General features: G+C 38.8%; 1 protein-coding gene across 2 annotated transcripts in view; it reads left to right on the forward strand.

Moving 5' to 3' along the window:
• RBMS3 (RNA binding motif single stranded interacting protein 3) overlaps positions 1-19,241 on the forward strand; it is a 706,020-nt gene that overhangs the window by 619,240 nt on the left and 67,539 nt on the right. For both annotated transcript variants that reach the window (XM_030445801.1, XM_008504366.2), the window contains 2 exons: positions 4,003-4,109; positions 14,958-15,004. In XM_030445801.1, the coding sequence (XP_030301661.1) occupies positions 4,003-4,109; positions 14,958-15,004 (154 nt within the window). The remainder of the gene's footprint in view (positions 1-4,002; positions 4,110-14,957; positions 15,005-19,241) is intronic.

The raw sequence follows: 19,241 nt of genomic DNA on the forward strand, positions 1-19,241 counted from the left end.
CCTGAACTCTCAGAGGGGCTGATTGAAGAGAGATAGAGTGTTAGCCATTGACTTCCATGGGAATAGAATTTGAACACTAGCAAGTACTGCCCTTTCCTAAAGCAGCCCTGAGTATCTTGGCAAATGCTGTTTAGGAGCACTATCAATTTGATCCTGCTTCCTTCTCAGGACTAAAAGCCAAGTCCAGGGCTATTTATGTCTTATTAACCAGAGCAGGCTTTGGATGGGAACTACAGCAAGCATTTAAATCTTCTTGAAAAATGGGTTATGGCTTAATGAACCTTGTTCAGGTTACAGCTGTTATTTATTCTTGATATTTCTATTTGTTACTGTCAGGTAGAAGTCAAAGAAAGAGCATTGCCTTCTGTCTTAAAGAGTTTATCAGGATGGAATAGCCTGAAATTTGTCTCAAGTGAATTGATTCTCACTTTTCTGACAGGAAAATATCAACAATAGATTTTACAGATATGCTTAAAAATACCACACATGCTCAAAATTTTGAGGATGTCAAGAACCATACAGAAAGATGTGCTTATCTGCTCAAAATACAAACATCTACAGCTATCCAAATTACATTTTCTATTAAGTCAGCAGTACAAAAGGTGAGAGAAGAGGCAGGGGCACTGACATTTATTTTCAGTCAGTGTATTCAAACAGAGGAAAAGGAGAGAAGTAAAAATTCAGTCCATAAGTAAGACTGTCTATCTGGAATGGAAGAGAGCAAAACTAGGAAAAGTTTTCAAGACTCCCCTGTTTCCTTCTTCCTTTCTGAAGTAATTGAGGGTAATTTCTGCTATAATCTTCTGATATTATTCATGTGATGGTGATATTTTTTAAATAGTTTATGAAGATTTTAATTTTTAATTGATAACCATAGTACCTAATTGTGATTTTTTTTCTTGTCTGAAGTCAATTATTTTTAAAGCACCTCTGACATTTCATGAAACCATTAAAAAAGAATTCCTGATATAGTGGAATAAGATATGTTGTTCCTATATCTTCTGTTTTTATTTATTAGATTAGTAAGGATAGTGGTACTAATGTCAAATATTCGTGTGCATCTGATCTTGCAAAAACCTTTCTTACAAGCAGTTTCAAGAGGGCTGAAATAAACCAGAGATTTAAGTTCTTCTATTTACTTAGAGGAACATGTTTGAACTCCTGTGAATCTGTTACACTCTACCTTATATCCTGAAAGAAGAAAGATTATTAATTTGATTTCTTATATTTTGAGGTTCATTATTATAGTTATTTCCAGGTGTAAAACATTAAGACCTAAACCACTTCAGAGCTAATCAGATTATTTTCTTCCTTGCTGGATGTAATAAGCTATGTGCCTGTGATTTAAAAAAAAATCCAAACCTGAGCAACCCAAAACCATTTTATCTGGACTCTGTCTTCCTGTCAGAACATTTTCTTTTGATCATTTTGCTTATGTTAATGTTGATCACCACAGATTGTTTTTTTCTCAGACTTCTCCTCAGTTGACTGTAGAGGAATATCACCTCCCATACATTAACTTGCTCATAAAGGGCATGATACTGTTGTTAGTTTCATCTTTTCTGGCAGGAAATCTACCAACAGTAGATTTTATAGATAAGTTTAAAAATACCACACATGCTCAAAACTTTGAGGAAGTCAAGATCCATATAGAAAGATGTGCTTATGTGTTCAAAATATGAACATCTACAGATACCCAAATTACATTTCCTTTTAAGTCAGCAATACTTTTTCATCCTCATCCCTGCCTCCTGAAAAGTCTGTATGATGTTTTCCACTTTTTTTTCTAGATGGGGAGGTGAGGTTATTTGGCAGTTCTGTTCAATCTCAGTCAACTTTTGGAAGTCCCAAGTTAACAAATATGAAGTTGTCGGTTTTTAATGCTATGGGGAAGTCCAGAAAAGCAACAGCTTCCTATTTGTGGTTGGCTAATATACAGAGAGGATATGTAGTCAACCATACAACTTCCTAGCTTGCTCAACCACATCATAGTATATGGAATAATACCACATGTGTACATTACCAGATGATCATGGCATGTGTAAATATCCAAGATGCAGATTGTTTTTGCATGCTCCTCCTAATAGTTTCATATGTTGCTTGATAGCTGTTCAGTGCTTAAAACAAAAAGCTTTTGAAGCTTCAGATGTGATGTTCAATAGGTTTTTCTGTAATGCTGACTTAGCACCTGCTCCTCCCTTACAGTCACATGAAAGTGTATTATAAGTAACTGATCTGAAATCATGCAGCATCACTCTGGGGAGTAAAACTGGTGGACATGCAAGGCAGTCAGCCCTGTAAAATCCCTCTGTCTGCAGGAAGAATCTCCACAGCCACCTGGATGCTTTTAACCCTTCATTATTTCAAATTTCAAATGGTTGGCTGAGCATTGCTTCTACCAAAATCTGATACAATAATCGAAATCAGAGGTGGGGAAGGACCTCTGGGGTCACACAGTTGAGCTTTCTGCCGATAATGGATTGCTCCCTGCAGTTCAGTTTCTAGTGACCTTGGAAATTACTACCCTGGTAAAATGGTGATGAAAAAACAAAGCTGTGGCTGCTTCAGAGGCAGCTAAAGTGATGCTGTCACAATAAGAAATTTTGGTTTTGATGTGAGATTTTCTATGTGCATTGCTACTCTGTTGCAGTTCTGAAGTGGTCACAGTTTTAATCTATGCTTTCTGACCCATTTTGAGCTGGCTGCAACCGAGAGGTTGGGGGAAGTGAGCTTGTTTTTGTATTACATGTAGTTATCCTTTAACCAAGTCTTTATTTGTATTACAAATAAGCCATAATACATAATACTATCTAATATATAATAGAGTTTAATAAGTCATCAGCTAACCCCCCATAGTGCCAGATTTCCCTCCTCTCCCTGCTCTTTTATTCCATTAACTTTTCTACTTTTCCTGAACACGAGGAGAGGAACAAAAAAGGTTTCTTGCCTTTTTCCATCAAAAACCCTGGTTAATTAACTAGAGCTTCTACTTTTCACACTTGGTAGCACAAAAATTCCTGGAAAAATTCAGATGTGACACATCACTTGTAGATTTCTCTCAAGCAAGCCAATATTGTTTCACTCAACGTGTTGATGTAGGCAATAAAGGACAGTCTTGTCATACACATAATGAAGTGTGTAGAATTTGGCCCCTCTTTTAAGAAGGAGACAGCCAAAGCAAGCTCCCACCAACAAACTCATTACAGTTCTTCCTGAAAAATATTTTAGGAGGCTGTTAAAAGCTGGGGAGATGGGAAAAGATCCCAAGTCACGAGGTTTCCTTCCTGTTATAACCATTTGATGTGTAGTAGTTTCTTCACTAGGGGGCCAAAATGTGAGCTGCTTTTTGAGGTGTGCAGCTCTCTGAATATCCTTTCTTTCTGGGCTGCCAGCCCCCCTGACTATTGTATTTGCAGACACCACATCTTGGTTGGAGAGGAAAGGGGTTTTTTTCAGTTGCCAACTTGCTTGAAAGAGGAGTTAAGAGGAGAAGAAAGCTATTTGGACTGTGCTTGGCAAAAGTCTCAATTTTATTCTGTTTATTTAGATTTTTAAATGATTGGGTGCTGAGAAACAGAAAAATTGTGAGAGCACTTATTCCTTAAGCAGATTCTTGCAAAGTTTTTACAATAAAAACAGAAAGCTGCTTTAGTAAAGCAATGTTTATCCTTGCACTAATGCTGGTCATGAATATGTGTCTTACTTAGCTGGAACTAATGCCTGACTCTACTATTGCACTACAGCAACTTAACATTCTGCGTAGGCTGATTATATTTTCAACAATATTTGCTACATTCTTTTAAGGGCTGCCAGTATATATTTTTTGAAGCTTAGTTAGTAAGAACAGCTGCCAGTAGAGTCAAGGCTGAAAGAGGCAAAAAAATATCTGCAGAAGGCAAGATTTTACTTCAAAAGATCAGTATTACAAAGCGCTACTGTTGCTGGTATAATCACTTTCTTTGGGGGGGATGCTAATATAGACTGGGATTCTTGTCTTCACAGCCCCCACTGAGCCTTTGCTGTGCAAATTTGCTGATGGAGGGCAAAAGAAGCGCCAGAATCAAAGCAAATACACACAGAATGGAAGGCCGTGGCCCAGAGAAGGAGAGGTAAGTGCCACGCGGCAATTATTTTCTCAGAGTTTGGCAGAAGTCAGCTGCAGACCTGGATGTCTACCTTTCAGGGCTAGGAAGAAATCAGGTTGCACACACAGTACAATAGTTTCATACAGAAAAAAGGTATATAAGCTGGGGTGGGGGAGGAGGGAGGCTTATAATTATGTGTGGAGTGTGAAGTTACAGAAAAAGAGAATGTCAGAGCTTGGTGTGGAACCGTGTGCAGCTTTATCCCACCACGGGCACTCTGTCTGCAGCCAGACCTGACCCCAGTTACTTACTGCTGTGCCATCAGCACCCGTGGTATACCTTTTATAAACCCCAAATCTATTCACACTTATGCAACTCAGCAACACTATTTCCTCCATATAGTTCTTACTGATAAAACATCATTGGGGAATCGGTGGATTTTTTAAAAGCAAAAGATCATAGAATCATAGAATCATGGAATCGTAGGGGTTGGAAGGGACCTCGAAAGATCATCTAGTCCAACCCCCCCTGCCAGAGCAGGGCCACCTAGAGTACCTCGCATAGGAACGTGTCCAGGCGGGTTTTGAATGTCTCCAGTGAAGGAGACCCCACGACCCCCCTGGGCAGCCTGTTCCAGGGCTCTGTCACCCTTACAGTAAAAAAACTTTTCCGGATATTCAACTTGAACCTCCTATGCTCCAATTTACATCCATTACCCCTTGTCCTATCACTGGTCACCACTGAGAAGAGCCTAACTCCTTCTCCTTGACACTCACCCCTTACATATTTGAAAACATTGATGCACTTTTAGTTCAAAACATACGGTCCATGTAAAATTTTTCCAAAAGCTTATCTGAACTGGTCTGTTCATTCTGACCGAGGCAAAACAGTTTACACTAAACTTCATCTCTATTGTGTGCAAAGTAAAAAAAAACCTAAAATCTAATGGTTGCTTTCTGCTCTGCTGCTAATAGTCTGTTACCAGACTTTCCTTTCTAGTCTAGTGACTCCAAATGTGGGCAAAATAAGAAAGGAATTTATTTGGCTCTTCAAGAGTTTGTTTCACTTCTTGACTATTATTATAGGATAGAGACACTTGAATAAATGAGGTAGATCTGGTCATAGTACCTTCTTATGCATAATTATAGATATGAAGGCTGAAGGACTTAAAAAGAATTGTCCTTAGGATATAAATACTCATTTTTTGAGGGGTTTTTGTTGGTTTTATTGTTTGGTTTGGGTTGGGATTTTTGTGATTTTTTTAAAAATAATTTTTATTATTTGGCTTGCTACATTTACTTCAGTTTCTCCAAACATTAAAAACTTATTTTTAGTTTTTAAGTTATGTGCTTCTAGAGACTTTCTGCTTTTTTCTAACTACTTGATTTTTCTAGCTGTTAATTTTTGGATCATTAGCTTGTGACATGCATAGTCTAGCACAAATGGTGAGCTCCTAAAATGAACAGAAAGACTTCTTGAAAGCATAGAAGTTTGTCCCTCCAGTAAGGTGGTTCTGGTACACTGTTCCAACAGCAGTGCTCAAAAATATTTTTAGCTTTGCAGAATGAAAGTGCCAGTGCAGCAGCTACATTTGCTGCAAGTGATTACAAAAGTCTCCAAAGGTTCATTGCAGTCTCTTATGTCATATGTCTCAAAAAATGGAGACACCTTCTTAGGTGCCATTATGGTTTGTCATGTTAATGATCTATGGAGGAGCAAGTGCCCAAGAAGCATTTGAAGCAGTAGACCCAGGTCATTGACTACAGAGCTTGAAAAACAAAGTTCTGTATATAGGAGACAATAAAAACCCTCAATAAGGTCAGCAATCCATATTTTAAAGGCCTCTAAGCCCCTGTTTGAATAGTAAGCACAATCATAGCTATTATCCCCACTGTTCTTTTCTTCCTTTAGTTCAAATCAATAAACAAGAGAATATAAATTTAAAGCCAACAAGCCACCATTATGCCTATGGCCTCAGGGCATCATCTTATTACAGTACATTGTTTGCTGCTAGTGGAGTGGCTTATATTAGGGACAGTGATATCACTGTGACCTAGAGGCAGGGTGTAGTTGGTGTGTTCCTCATATCAACATTTAAAAACTATTTTCCAGTGGTAGGAGATATCATTCCTAACTTTTGTTGTGGTAGAATCTACAAATGTGGAAAGATTTTACAGATATAAACTCAGAAATATTTCAAGCTAGGAATCTGCTTTCTTTTCCTAGATTTTCTCTGTTGAGTAACATCTGGTTAATACCCTGATGCACACTGGATATTTACTACGTAAAGCATCAAAGACAAGAATGTATGTTCACTTTTAGGGTCACTCATTTATTTCTTTTCTTCCCCACCATTGTTACTTTTCTCATTTCCAGTGTAAAATCCTTCTGTGTAATTATTCTTATATTTTATATTTAATAGGGTTTTTCTAATTCTTTTTCCTTTAATGATCTTACTGTAACCACAATGTCCCATTCAGTTGTACTCTGTGTAGCAGCACTCACTTCCTACAATTACTCCTGTCAGCTTTGATTTCTCTAAAAACAGAACAGGCAGTGAGAAATAGTTGATATATGACAAGTGTCATAGTTCTGATTACAAATAGGTTCTGGAAATATTCCCCGAACCTTTGCTCTTACTTGGTTTCTTCCCCAAAGAAATGCTTTGAAGTGATTACTCCCTCAGTATTTTTACCCTCGCCAAATCCTGCACTTTCTGGACCAAGATGTTTTTGGCCATTGCTCAGATAAGCTTTTGCATTCTTGAGTACTTACACGAAGGGCATTTCTAAAACTTCTGAGGTTTAACCAGCATTACTACTTAGTGTGCGTGAGGATTATTGCTTGGCAGGACAAACCCCAGAGAAAGGGCTCCAACAGTTTTGTTGCTGGCCTCAAATTTGAGAATGCAAAGCAGAGAGAGGCAGCCTTGCCCAGTACTCTGCTGCAGAGGGGAAATGGCAGGAGATTTAATGTGAAGGAGCAAGTTTTAACTCCCTGGCTACATTGTTCTCAGAGGTTTTGCCCTCTTTTATGGAGAACTGCTGGCAAATCTTATAAGAGAGGGTTCCTTTTTTTGGTGAAGATTTCAGGCCATGCTGCAAAATGTAAGAGCAAATCTTTTTCCTTTCATACACTTTTGTAGATTGCTTCATAAGCATATAGAAATAGTTTAGTTGCCTCTTAAATTGGCTTAACTTTTCAGGGAGTCTTTTCAGTACTTAGTTACTTTTCCAATTGTAACCAGGGAAGAATGCCTGACCTTGAATGGCACTTTCTAGTCCTTACCCTTCCACTCTTGTTTGAAGCTTCAGGAAATACTCAGCAGATTTCTTGAGGCATTTGACTAAGGATTTGTGATGGCTGAACAGTTCTGGACCAAAGACTTGAGAGCTTAGATTACTGATGGCTTTTTAAAAGCCTGTGAAATTAGGCATCTAACGTACAGGTGCAGTAAATGTACAGTGAAACCTGCAAATGTTGGAAATATTTGCAGTGAAACTCTAATCTCATAACTGATTTATTAGGGTTTTATTTGGTTGTTTTGTGTTGTAATTTCAGGATAGGTTGTTTTTGTTTTTTTTTTTCTGAGTCACACCAGTTTAATTCATCTCTCTGTTTTGAAACTTCCTCTGGTAAGATTATGTTGAAATGGTTATAGAGGGTAATCCTATTTAAACTCTGTAAAAATTAGATTTAATTTACCTCTAAATTGCAACTGACAGTCTTAGAGGTGGGTCACATTTCTCAAAAAATATTCATTAGCTGAAAATACAACTGGGGAATCAAGAGTCACTGCAAATTGAGATCAAACTGGGTTAAAAACAACAACTTAAATTTTACAACATAAGCATCTATTGCAGATTTATTGAAACTCTGTATTGGTGATTCAGAAAGAAAATATTTTGATATGTCTATTTAAGAGAGGCTTTGTTTGAAATTTATCTGGTAGAAAGGTGGAAATCCACATAAACTGAAAACAAATATTTTGCACTGGCCCAACGTTTTTTATTGTTTGCATATTTTTAGAAGAAAAACAGTTCAAGAAATGGTAGTCTGGGCAGGCCAAAATGAGTAAGTTTTTGTTCTGTTTTTTCTTTTTACAGTTACAATATATTGAAAGCTTTTATACTTCACTTTCAAGTTTCTGTAAAATTTAGATCATTTAACTATTTGTGTTGCCTTTTTTTTTGCAAGAGAATGTCACCATCAGAAAATTGATGCATGTATCACAACAACATGTATCACAGAAACTGTGTAGCTCAGACTTCTACTCCAGCTCTGTAGGATAAGAAGGGCTTCTTGTCATTCACTTGGATATATGAACTTGTCATTGTATTTATAAGCTCAATATCTGACCCTCTGAGATTCATTAATAACTTCCCAGTTTGACCTCAATTTTTTCTCTCCATAACCACATTTTTCTCTCAAGTTGCAATTGCTTAAGGTGCACACAGCCCTGGGAAGTGTTCCATTTCTTTCATATATGTATATATGTAAAATGTGTCATATTTACATTCTAGATCTTTCCTTCTCTAAAAAAAAGAAAGGTGGGTTTTATTCAGAATTAAATTCAGGATTATTTCTAATAATGCTGGAATATTTCTGGCAGAACTCTAAATAATCAAAGGAAGGAATTCTGCCAAGTTAACTTTACTGCCGACTGAGTTTACTTCATTAAATCAGTATTTTAAATGCATCTTATTTGGGTTGTTGGTTCCTTCCCCCTCCTTTCTCTTCCTTCTTCAAAGTGTTTCAGTCAGGGTATCTTCTTCAGTCAGTGCACAAGCGATCCCTGTGCGGTGATGTCTGGCAGATGTGAGTGGTGGTAACAAAACAAGTACAGGAATTTCAGTGTTGAAATTTCAATTGATGCCACTGTAGCAGCCAAGAGCACACCCATTCCCCTAGGACGTCAGTACTCCAGCATGAAAAGATGAGGTTATGAGTCAGAGGAGAATGGGAAGAGAGACTGGGCTGATTCGCACATATGTTGACCACAGAAATCTCTTGAGTCACAGGACCACAGAAGTTACTGAATGATAGGGGTGGGAAGGGACCTATGGAGTGCTAACTAGTCCAACCCCCCTGCCAGAGCAGGTTCACCTAGAGTAGGTTGCACAGGGTGGTGTCCCAGTGGGTTTTGAATGTCTCCAGAGATGGAGACTCCACCACCTCTCTGGGAAACCTGTTCCAGTGCTCTGTTACCTTTACAGTAAAGAAGTTTTTCCTTATGTTTAGGTTCAACCTCTTGTGTTCCCATTTGTGAGTCCTAGGCTATGACCTTGTTTTTCCAAATGTCACTATAAGGAGGAGAAACCCAGGGAGACTTCTGCTTGGAAAACCTACAACAGCAGTGGATTTCACATCTTTTTAATTCATAGGTCTCTGGTTTTTCTCAATGGGACTGTAGTCTCCTGCATAATATGAAATTCTGAAGTGGCAGCAGCCTTACTTTGTGCAGGTGCTCCAGTACCTGGCATAAGCTGGCCAAATCAGGTTCTAAGAGAGTCTCATCTGAGGAAGAGGTGTGAGACATCTCTGCAATAGGTCAACATTACAGTGAAATATTGAATACAGTGAAGAAAAGACATGTACACTGAGAGAAGTTAATAGCATGGTGGTGAATCATGCAAAGAAGATATCATGCAGCATAAAGTATGGTCATTTATAGATATTTCTGTTTTCTGGAAGATGGATTCTGGGTTGATAAAGGTTGTTTTTTTTAAGGTTCAGAGAAATTTGAAAGGGAAATAATAAACCCACTTTATTTCACATGGTAGTGAAGATGTGATATTTTTTTTTAATAATCACTCAACAACTTAATAATTTTTTTGAGATATTTAAAAATAAAATTTACATAACCTATGCAAATGTGACAGTCTAAGAGTCTTTTTAATGAGGCAAATGTGCACATTTATGTTCAAATCATAACAAAAAGAGGGAAAAAAACAGAAACAGAGTAACTTGTCTTTGCCCATGGAAAACTTTTCAAAATAAAGTGTTGAACAAAGTCCTTCAAACTTCCTGGGGGAACCTTCACCTTCCAGACACTTTCTGATATTTTCTACTCTTTATTGAAGGAAAGGGATTAAATTTAAATAGCAAAATAGCAAAAGGTTCATTCCTTTGTCCTAAGTTCAGATACTTCGGTAAAAATAAGTGGTAAGTAAACAGATATGGTTTGAATAGTCTTTAAAAAAATCAATATTTTAAATAAGCTGGTTTTATTTTTATTTCATTTGTGACATTCTGTATAGTCTAGTTAAGTAATCATAGAATCATATCATAGGATAATTAGGGTTGGATGGGACCTTAAAAATCATCAAGGTCCAACCCCCCTGCAAGGGCAGGGACAACTCTCAATAGACCAGACTACATAAAGCTTCATCCACCCTGGCCTTAAACACTTCCAGGGATGGGACATCAACAACCCCCCCAGGCAACCTATTCCAGTGTCTTACTACCCTCATGGTAAAGAATTTTTTCCTAATATCTAACCTAAATCTTCTCTCATTTAATTTAAAGCCATTACCCCTTGTCATTTCACTATCCTCTCTGGTGAGAGTATATCCTCTCACCCTAGCTTTCCTTTAGGGTCCTTTTATGTACTGGAAAGCCACTATAAGGTCTCCTCAGAGCCTTCCCTTCTCCTGACTGAGTAGGCTCAACACTTTCAGTCTGTCTTTATAGCAGAGGTGCTCCAGCCTTTTGATCTTGTGGCCCTTTTCTGGACCCTCTCCAACAGGTCTATATTTTTCTTGTGTTGGGGACTACAAATCTGTACACAGGACTGAGAGCATCTTTATTTTTCTGTATGGAACTAATAGTATATATGCCTTTTATGAATTACTTAAAGGGATTGCCTATTGAAATGTCGAGGTGCAGAATTTTCATTCAGTACCTGAGTATAGGTCCATTATCTGGTTGAGTGACATAAGGGTTCTGTGGTTTGATTGTTCCTTTATGCAGATTTATCTGACAAATATTTTCATAAAGTGGCATTCCATCATCAATGCCACTGCCTCTCAGGTGTCATTTCATAAGGAAGTATCACTATCAGAAAGAATAAGACCCTGTCCTTCCACTGAAACGTGAGCAAAACAGTGGGTGAAAAGACCTGGAAGAAAATACTCTTGAGCACAACTGAGGACTGCTATAAGTGCATCCGTCAGTGCCTCAGTACAGTTGATACTGCATTAAGCACAGTGACATCTATATTCAATTCTTCATTTTTGACAGAATAAACTTGAACTGTATCATGTAGAAGTCCAAGGCCAAGCCTAATATTCTATGTTTGGTATTTTTGGAATTCTTGTTTGTGTGCTATGGAGGAAAGTGCAGACAATTTTCCAGTAAGTTATTATTGCTCATCAGTTTTTATTCCTGATGAATGAGGATGCTTCAGACCATAAATCTTTCACTGGTCCAGGCTAACTGTTTTTCTCCTGGGCTTCCAGCCAGCATAATTTTGTAGGGAGGAATTACACAACTTGATGAGAAAGAAGTAAACAGTCTTCTGTTAGCAGCTATTTGAAACAGCAGCTGTTTAAGGCTATTTTGTGATGGGGGATATTAGCAATATTACTGGGCAAACTGTAGGTGGTGTGCCATATGCACGTTTTCCCATACACTGTGTCAGATTTCTCTAATATGAAACTTTCATTTATCGACAAATGGGATCGTGATATTTATAGTGGTCACTGCTGAAGTACCTGAATAGATTCTGGTAATCTGTCAGTGTGCAGTATGGAGATGGAGCATAAATAATGAGATGAGTGTCTAGTCTTTCATATTTCATGCTTGCCAGGCCCACAGCAGTATCTTTTTATACCAGTAATATGTAATGGATGTGATGCCAATATGGAGAGAATTGAGTATGTGCAGTTTGTCTGCATACACCCAAACACGAGTCAGAGGTGTGATGGGGCTGGAGGGCAAGCTGAGGGTCTGTGCATGACCAAATGCACAAATATCCATGAGACAAGTAACTGTAAGCAGCATAAATCTGTGCTTGTAGGTCTTGCCTATCCACTGAGCATTGTTAGGGCTCGGGTGAAAGAACTGCTGTAGTTTATCCTTTCTTCACCCTCATAGAATCATAGAATCATAGAATTGGCTGGGTTGGAATGGACCTCAGAGATCATCGAGTCCAACCCTTGAACCACCATTGCGGTTGCTAGACCATGGCACTGAGTGCCACATCCAGTCTCTTTTTAAATATCTCCAGGGACGGAGAATCCACTACTTCCCTGAGCAGCCCAATCCAATGCTTGATCACTCTCTCTGTAAAGAAATTCTTTCTCATATCTAACTTAAGCTTCCCCTGGCACAACTTAAGACCATGCCCTCTTGTCTTGTTGAAAGTCGTCTGGCAAAAGAGACCAAAAAAAAAAAAAAGACTCGTGCTTATTTATGCCCAAGAAAGTAAAATAAGAGCAACTGTTCATTTTTCCCTTTTCTCCCCTTCCCTCCCTTGCTGTGACGTTGTCCCCAGGTCACATTAATGTAAAGGATACGGTGAGCTTCAGGCAACGCTGAAGACCATTAGATCTAGAAACTTCTTTATTTAGAAAGCTTGGATCTCCCCTTTCCTGAGGGATCTGAAGGGTTTTTTTTTCTTAGTATTGAGTAAATGCATGATGATACGTTAAAATGTCAACACCTTCATTTGTAGAGAATAAGTTATTTTGAAGTTTGTAAAGCATTGTTAGACCTAATTTTTCTGTCCCTCAAGGGCTTGTACATACTGTGTAAGTTGTCTTTACCAGCACAGGAATAAAAAAAAAGAGTGCAATAACAAATTTTACAAGTGTTGAAAAGAGAAAGGAAAAGAAATACATTGCAGATGAAAAATGTTTATGATATTCAAGTTTTTTTTTGGCTCTCTTTTGGGATGAACTGTATAGCTTTCCATTATTAATTAATGCAACACAGTCCCAGATTGTTACCAAACAATGTAAACTGCTGAAAACATATAAGGTATAAGATTAATAAGCATATCACCATCCCACATGATTTTCTAGCTAACTTATTTTTAATCTCAGAATTAGCAATGAGGTCATCCTAAATTTGAATCTCTTGACATTTTAAACTTGCTGAAATAGCCATTTTTATTTTTCTACATATGAAATCAACACATTTTAAAGACATAGCCATGTGTTCTTGGCTTTAGTCTCCTGAATTATCCTTTGATTGTGAGTGGTACATATTTTATTAAGTAATGGCATTCTCAATAAGCAAAGCATATCCTCTCAAATCTGCTTAAAAGAATAACGAGAAAAAATATTCAGATTTAATAGTGACATGAATAAAAAATTTTTGGCTACATAAGGTAGTGTGAAGCCTAACCTTCCAGATCAGAAATTATTTTTGGCCTCCAGGAATTTGGACCATCTCAGACCAGTCTGCAGCTGCCCAGCTCACCTGGCTCTTCCAGGAGTGCTGCCTGCTCTCTGCTGGCATCTCTCCAGAGCTTTTACCCTGTCTGCTCACCTGCCTGCTTGGATGCTGGACAAGTCCAAAAACTTTTCTGACCTGTCTGAGCAGCCATCTGGAAGGGGGCAGATGCTGTTATTCCAAAGTGCTTTGGTAGATGAGTCCAGGGGCACTAAAATCTCCCACCAGGAGCTCAGACCCTAACACGTGGTTGGTAAAGCACCTGTCCTTGAAGCAAATGCTGCTCCCTCCTGTCTCAGGCAGTGAGCCTATGGTCTGTACAAGCAGAGAGAAATACAGTGCCTTGGGGTGAGATGGTGCCATGGCCATTTTTTTAGCTGCTCCCAAAGGCAGCGCAACATCTGGAGTGCTGGGTGGCCTCTTCTCTCTGCTTCTAGCCCCACCATACAAGGGGATGTGTTCCCACCTCCCGGTAGTGTCTTACCATGGCAAGTGTTTCACAAAGGGAGGGGAAGAAAAATAAATGAATGTGACAAAAAGTTAAAGCAAACGCTGTGTGTGAGAGGAGAGATTGTCAGTCCTACATCCTAAATACTAAGGTAAAAGCTTGTGCTTCCTCCATGGCGACTACTGCACTCTTGGAACATAAGGTGGAAGAGGAAATTCAGTCTGCAGCCCTGCTCTCTCCCTGCCTTTCCTGCAGTGCCTGTGGATAGGTCTGCTGATGGTGGTGTTGCTGATAGTTGCTAACTGGATGCTGTTTTGATGCTGTCAAATCCTTTCGCACAGGTCACTGTCTGCTTGGGGGTGAAAGGCAGTTGAAAGGCTCTATGTAGCTCATTAACAAAGTCTTTCACTGTCCAGACCTCTGAAGTATCTTAAAAGCCTTGTTTAAAAGCTCAAGCACCTTTTTTTTTGGTTGGACAGCCCACTTTTTGTTTCTTGTCTCATGGTAATGAATTAACTGTAAGTACGAGTGACAGCCCAGGGAAATGGTAGGCTGGGGTCACACAAGGTGTGACCTTTGTTGCAAAGATGGGACTCCTTCCTGAAAAGCCTTTTGTGGAGTTGGCTCTAGAATATTTACCTTTCTCTCAACATTTGCCCCCACCTTGTTACAGTGAGAAATCAAATTCAAACACATCTATCTCAGTGGAGTTATTAGTTGGTACTCGTGCAACTAAACCACCATTTGGCTCAATGTTATGGTGAGATGACAGCCAACATACTGAGCATAACTGTTTCTCAGTGATCACTCAGGCAGGGAAGGCATCCAATCTGTCCATGCTGCTTTGGGCCGTATGAGCTTCCCTGGAGAATTTAGATTTCCATCTAAGTAGCATTCAGTTTTTACTCATATTGGCTAAGAATATGTTTAATGTCTATTTTTGTTTGTTTGTTGGGTTTTTGTTTGGGGTTTATTTTCCCTGCAATAATAGTAAAAATCTGTTTTTCTTCCCTAACTATGTGCAGGCTGGCATGGCTTTGACTTACGATCCAACAGCTGCTATACAGAATGGGTAAGGAATGCATGTTTTCTTATGGCTTTTAAAAACTTATTTCAAATGTCATCTACTGTTTTCTCTCTTTGTGGTGAAACTTACTCGGAAGCAAATTCACTCAGTCATAATTTGTCTGAAGCATGTAATGCTGTTTTCAAGTTCTTCTTTTAGTTTCCCTTTTGCTGTTACACCCTCGTTTGTAAGAGCCATTTGAATGGGAAGTTGTTTTTCCTAATAGTTTCCATCTCTATTTGGCAAATAGTAGTGGATGGGGTTTTTAAGGTCTCTCTGTCATGAAATGGAAAGCAGTAAAATTTCCCTTTCCTGACTTCACTTTTGTTAAAATAATGATTGAAGATTCCAGCATGCTTTGCCTAATAGAGCTGTTATTTTATCTGGGGTTCTCTCTGCAGGCTGGATGGCTTCCATGGCATTTTCTGAATAGAAATGCCAAACAGGGCGAAGACCTTAAATTACTGTGTAAGCAGATGGGATTTAGGGGTAAAATTCTGAGCAACATTCTTAGGTTCTCCACTACTTTTGCTGACACAAAGAATTGTAGAGGTTTTTTTCAAATTTAGCAGAGAAGTCATAGCATTATATTATTTACCTTTATGATTAAATTTCCAATTAATCCATGAGCTAGAAAAGCAGAACCTTGGAATCTAGCTATCCTTTCAGATAAGCTAACAACAATTTGAAGAGAAGCAGGAGGTTTGGCCCTAAACTCTTTGACAGTCACTCTCTGATCAGAGAGGTGGTTGATATGATTATCAAATCCCATGTATACTCCTGTCTGCATTCTCCAGCTGGAGGGGCGAATGCATAGATACAGATGATAATGGGTTTATTTGTTACATATTTGCTAGGGCACTATCAGATAAAGCATTTGGAAGATACCTAACACTTTCAGTAGCTCTAAAAAAAAATAAAAAAATATATGTATATAGCATATTTTACTTAACTGTCCTTTACAAGCAGTAGCTTTGTAGGCTTTGTGATGTCCACATGTCATGGAGGAAGCAGCCAAACCAGAGCACTTCAGAAAAAAACAGTTTTGCAGAGTTGTGATTTCAGACTTGTGCTGACCTCCCAAACAAGCCTTTCTTATCTATCATCATACTTTTCAGCTGGTAACACATTATAGGCTATAAATAAAATCATCAGTAGTTCACAATCCAGCAGTGTTTTATCCAGACAACTGGCTTTTATTTCAAAAGAACTTCTGCATATTAGTGGCGTGAATGTTTTGGAAACTGTAATTTGAATGATCCTTTGAGAGGAATGTAATTTTACTGCAAGGATATATTTTTTACTTATGAAGTTTATCTCAGAATCAGACATTATTTGTATCAGAGAGTCCCCAGACTGCTGAGGTGTTCAGGCTGCTCACCGATCAGTTGGTCAGACAGTGGTTTGAACACGCTGTCACTGATCATTGGGAAAAGAAATAGTATCCAGTGGAGAATTTCAGCCCTGCAGGTTTTTTTTTTTTAATGCTCCTTTATTTGTAAAGTATGAAATAAACTGCAGCACTATATATCTCTCTAAAAGTGACAATTACCACTTTGGCTTCTCTCTTCTTTCTACAGTATCAAAATATTTTCAATTTCATCAGGACAAAACCATCACATTCAAAATGCTCTTATGGTGAGATCTTGATTGTGTGCAGTATCATGAGGAGAAGCTCTTACTATGTGGAAAATTTGATTTATCCACCAAAAGCTCCACAACTGCTGTTTCATCCTTTGGTTACATTTTTAAAATGCTGTCAGCTGTGGATCACCAGGACCCTTTAGTTACACAGTTTCTTTTTAGCTCCCCAGGCATTCACTTAATAGTGCTTACATACCCTGTAGTTATAATTTTTTACTATTTTTCATAAAACTCTTTATGTGCAAGTACAATAAAAATCTAGTTCATGACTTTTATTTTAGTCAAGTCCAGGAGCACACTGCTGCTTTGCTTGTAAAATGTGCAAATGCAATTTTTTGCTCACTGATGCAAGACATGGGTATCATACCAGGTGTGTGTCCATGATGAAAGAGAGCTAAATACTTTTAAAAAATATAAAGTAAAACAGGTTAACTTAACTGTCAGTGAAAGGGTGTTAGGTAAACATGCTGCTCTTCCTAATGGTGAGGACAAATGGTGAGTCTGGAAGCGAGCACAAAGCTGTCTTGATGGTGTCCCCATAACCACCCTGTGGGTAGGTAAAAAGATGCCTAATGCTTTGGCATTAAGGTTTGTGTGGAGCAATGTTACCCAAGGGTTTGTAAAACAAGGACAACTTTCTAATATCAGATATGTTTGATGCTGTCAAGTTAAGCAGATGTTGACCATACACACAGCTCAGAACTTGTTCATATGCTGTGACAAGCATGAGTTACTCAGTTCTTTGGGTGCCCACCAGCATGGAGCTTTGTGAACTGAGGCTGGAGATTGGAAATGTAAAAATACCCAGTCGGAGGAGAACATTCAGGTGAGGCAAAAATTACCATTAAAACTTTAAAAAGGGAGATTAACTGCACCTGTTGACATTGCCCTGAGGAAAAGGACTTAGAAGTGCTGGTGGATGAAAAGTTCAACAAGAGCCAACAGTGTAAACTTGAAGCCCAAAAAGCCAACCAGATCCTTGGCTGCATCAAGAGAAGAGTGGCCAGAAGGTTGAGGGAAGGGATTCTCCCCTTCTACTGTGCCCTCATGAGACCCCACTTGGAGTACTGTGTCCAGTTCCCTGTTACAGGAGAAACATGGACATGCTGGAGCGTGCCCAGGGAAGGGCCATGAGGATGATCAGAGGGCTGGAGCAGCTCTGCTGTGAAGACAGAGTGAGAGAGTTGGGATTATTCAGTCTGGAGAGGAGAAGGTTCAAAGGAGACCTTATTGTAGCCTTCCAGTGTCTGAAGGGGGACTACAAGAAAGCTGGTGATGGAATTGTTTGGATGTCAGGTATTTTTGTCCAATTTTTTTGATAGGACTAGGGGGAATGGATTCAAACTAGAGGAGAGCAGTTAGGAAGAAGTTCTTCACCATGCAGGTGGTGAAATACTCAAACAGGTTGCCCAGAGAGGTACTGGAAGCCCCATCCCTGGAAGTTTTTAAGGCCAGGCTGGACAGAGCTCTGAGCAACCTGATCTACTGGGAGGTGTCCCTGCCCACGGGAGGGGGGTGGGAACAAGTTGATCTTTTTCCCTTCCAACCCTGAAATTTCTGTGATTCTATCTATTAGAGTTCTTTATAGTGTTGATAGCTGCAATTTGATGCACATTGCTGAGTCCACACAGGGTTATATGGAGTATAGAAGCCTGCTAGAGAGATTTGCTCTGCAGTTGTTATGAGTTGGTATTGAAAAATCCCAGCTTTTTGAAAGGCCTGGATTAAATTAGGTTTTGAGTTGTTGCATAACCAAACCTCAGGACAGAGCTGAACTCTTGTCTAGATGAAAAGATGGTTTCTCATTGCTGCTGGTGTAGTACTATCACTTTTATTACTGTATAACTGCATATTTGCCTTGAAAATCTATAGCAGGAATGAAACAAAAGAGAGAGAGAGAGAAGCTTTCACTAAAAATAGCAAAGGTTTTTTCCCCACAAAGGAACAGATAATTTTCTACCAAGTCTATTATATTGTAAAGCTTGATTCCCCACTTCATTATATTGTTTTTATACCCATGTAACTCTGTTTAAGCATGCAGTGGAGTTACATCAGCATAACACTGGTATAAAGGAGTGGAGCATTGAAGTCTGAGTTACTGAAGATGTGGTAAGCACATACTTCAGTAGGTAAGCTCTTTTCCCCTGTCAATCTCTCAGTGCCTCTTTTGTTTTATAATCAATTTTTTGTTTGAATTGCATTTACAAAAGTACTCAGGTTTTATTTTGGGGGAAAAGTATGCCTATTGTAATATGGTATTGATTTTTCAATTTGTGGCATTAATATTGTTTTAGTGGTTTAATGCACTCATACAATGAACAAAATAGAGCTCTTGTACTTGCACTGTAAGGAAGGATGCTCATTTAAACTGTTCCTGAGGCTTGATTCCTCCTGGCCATTTGACTAAGGCTGAGATGTACTGTATCAGTTTAATATCTGCTATCTGGGGGACTATACTGCACGTTTGCTGGCCAATGGGCTCAGTATTCAGATAGGTTTTTTCATCTCAAACATCTGACTCTGTGGCTTATTGCAACAGAAAATTGCTGCCTTGATAACGCTTGGTAATACTCTTACATTATGTGAGCCCCAGGATACT

This window comes from Calypte anna, chromosome 2, assembly GCF_003957555.1.
Source record: "Calypte anna isolate BGI_N300 chromosome 2, bCalAnn1_v1.p, whole genome shotgun sequence".
Classification (NCBI taxonomy): domain Eukaryota; kingdom Metazoa; phylum Chordata; class Aves; order Apodiformes; family Trochilidae; genus Calypte; species Calypte anna.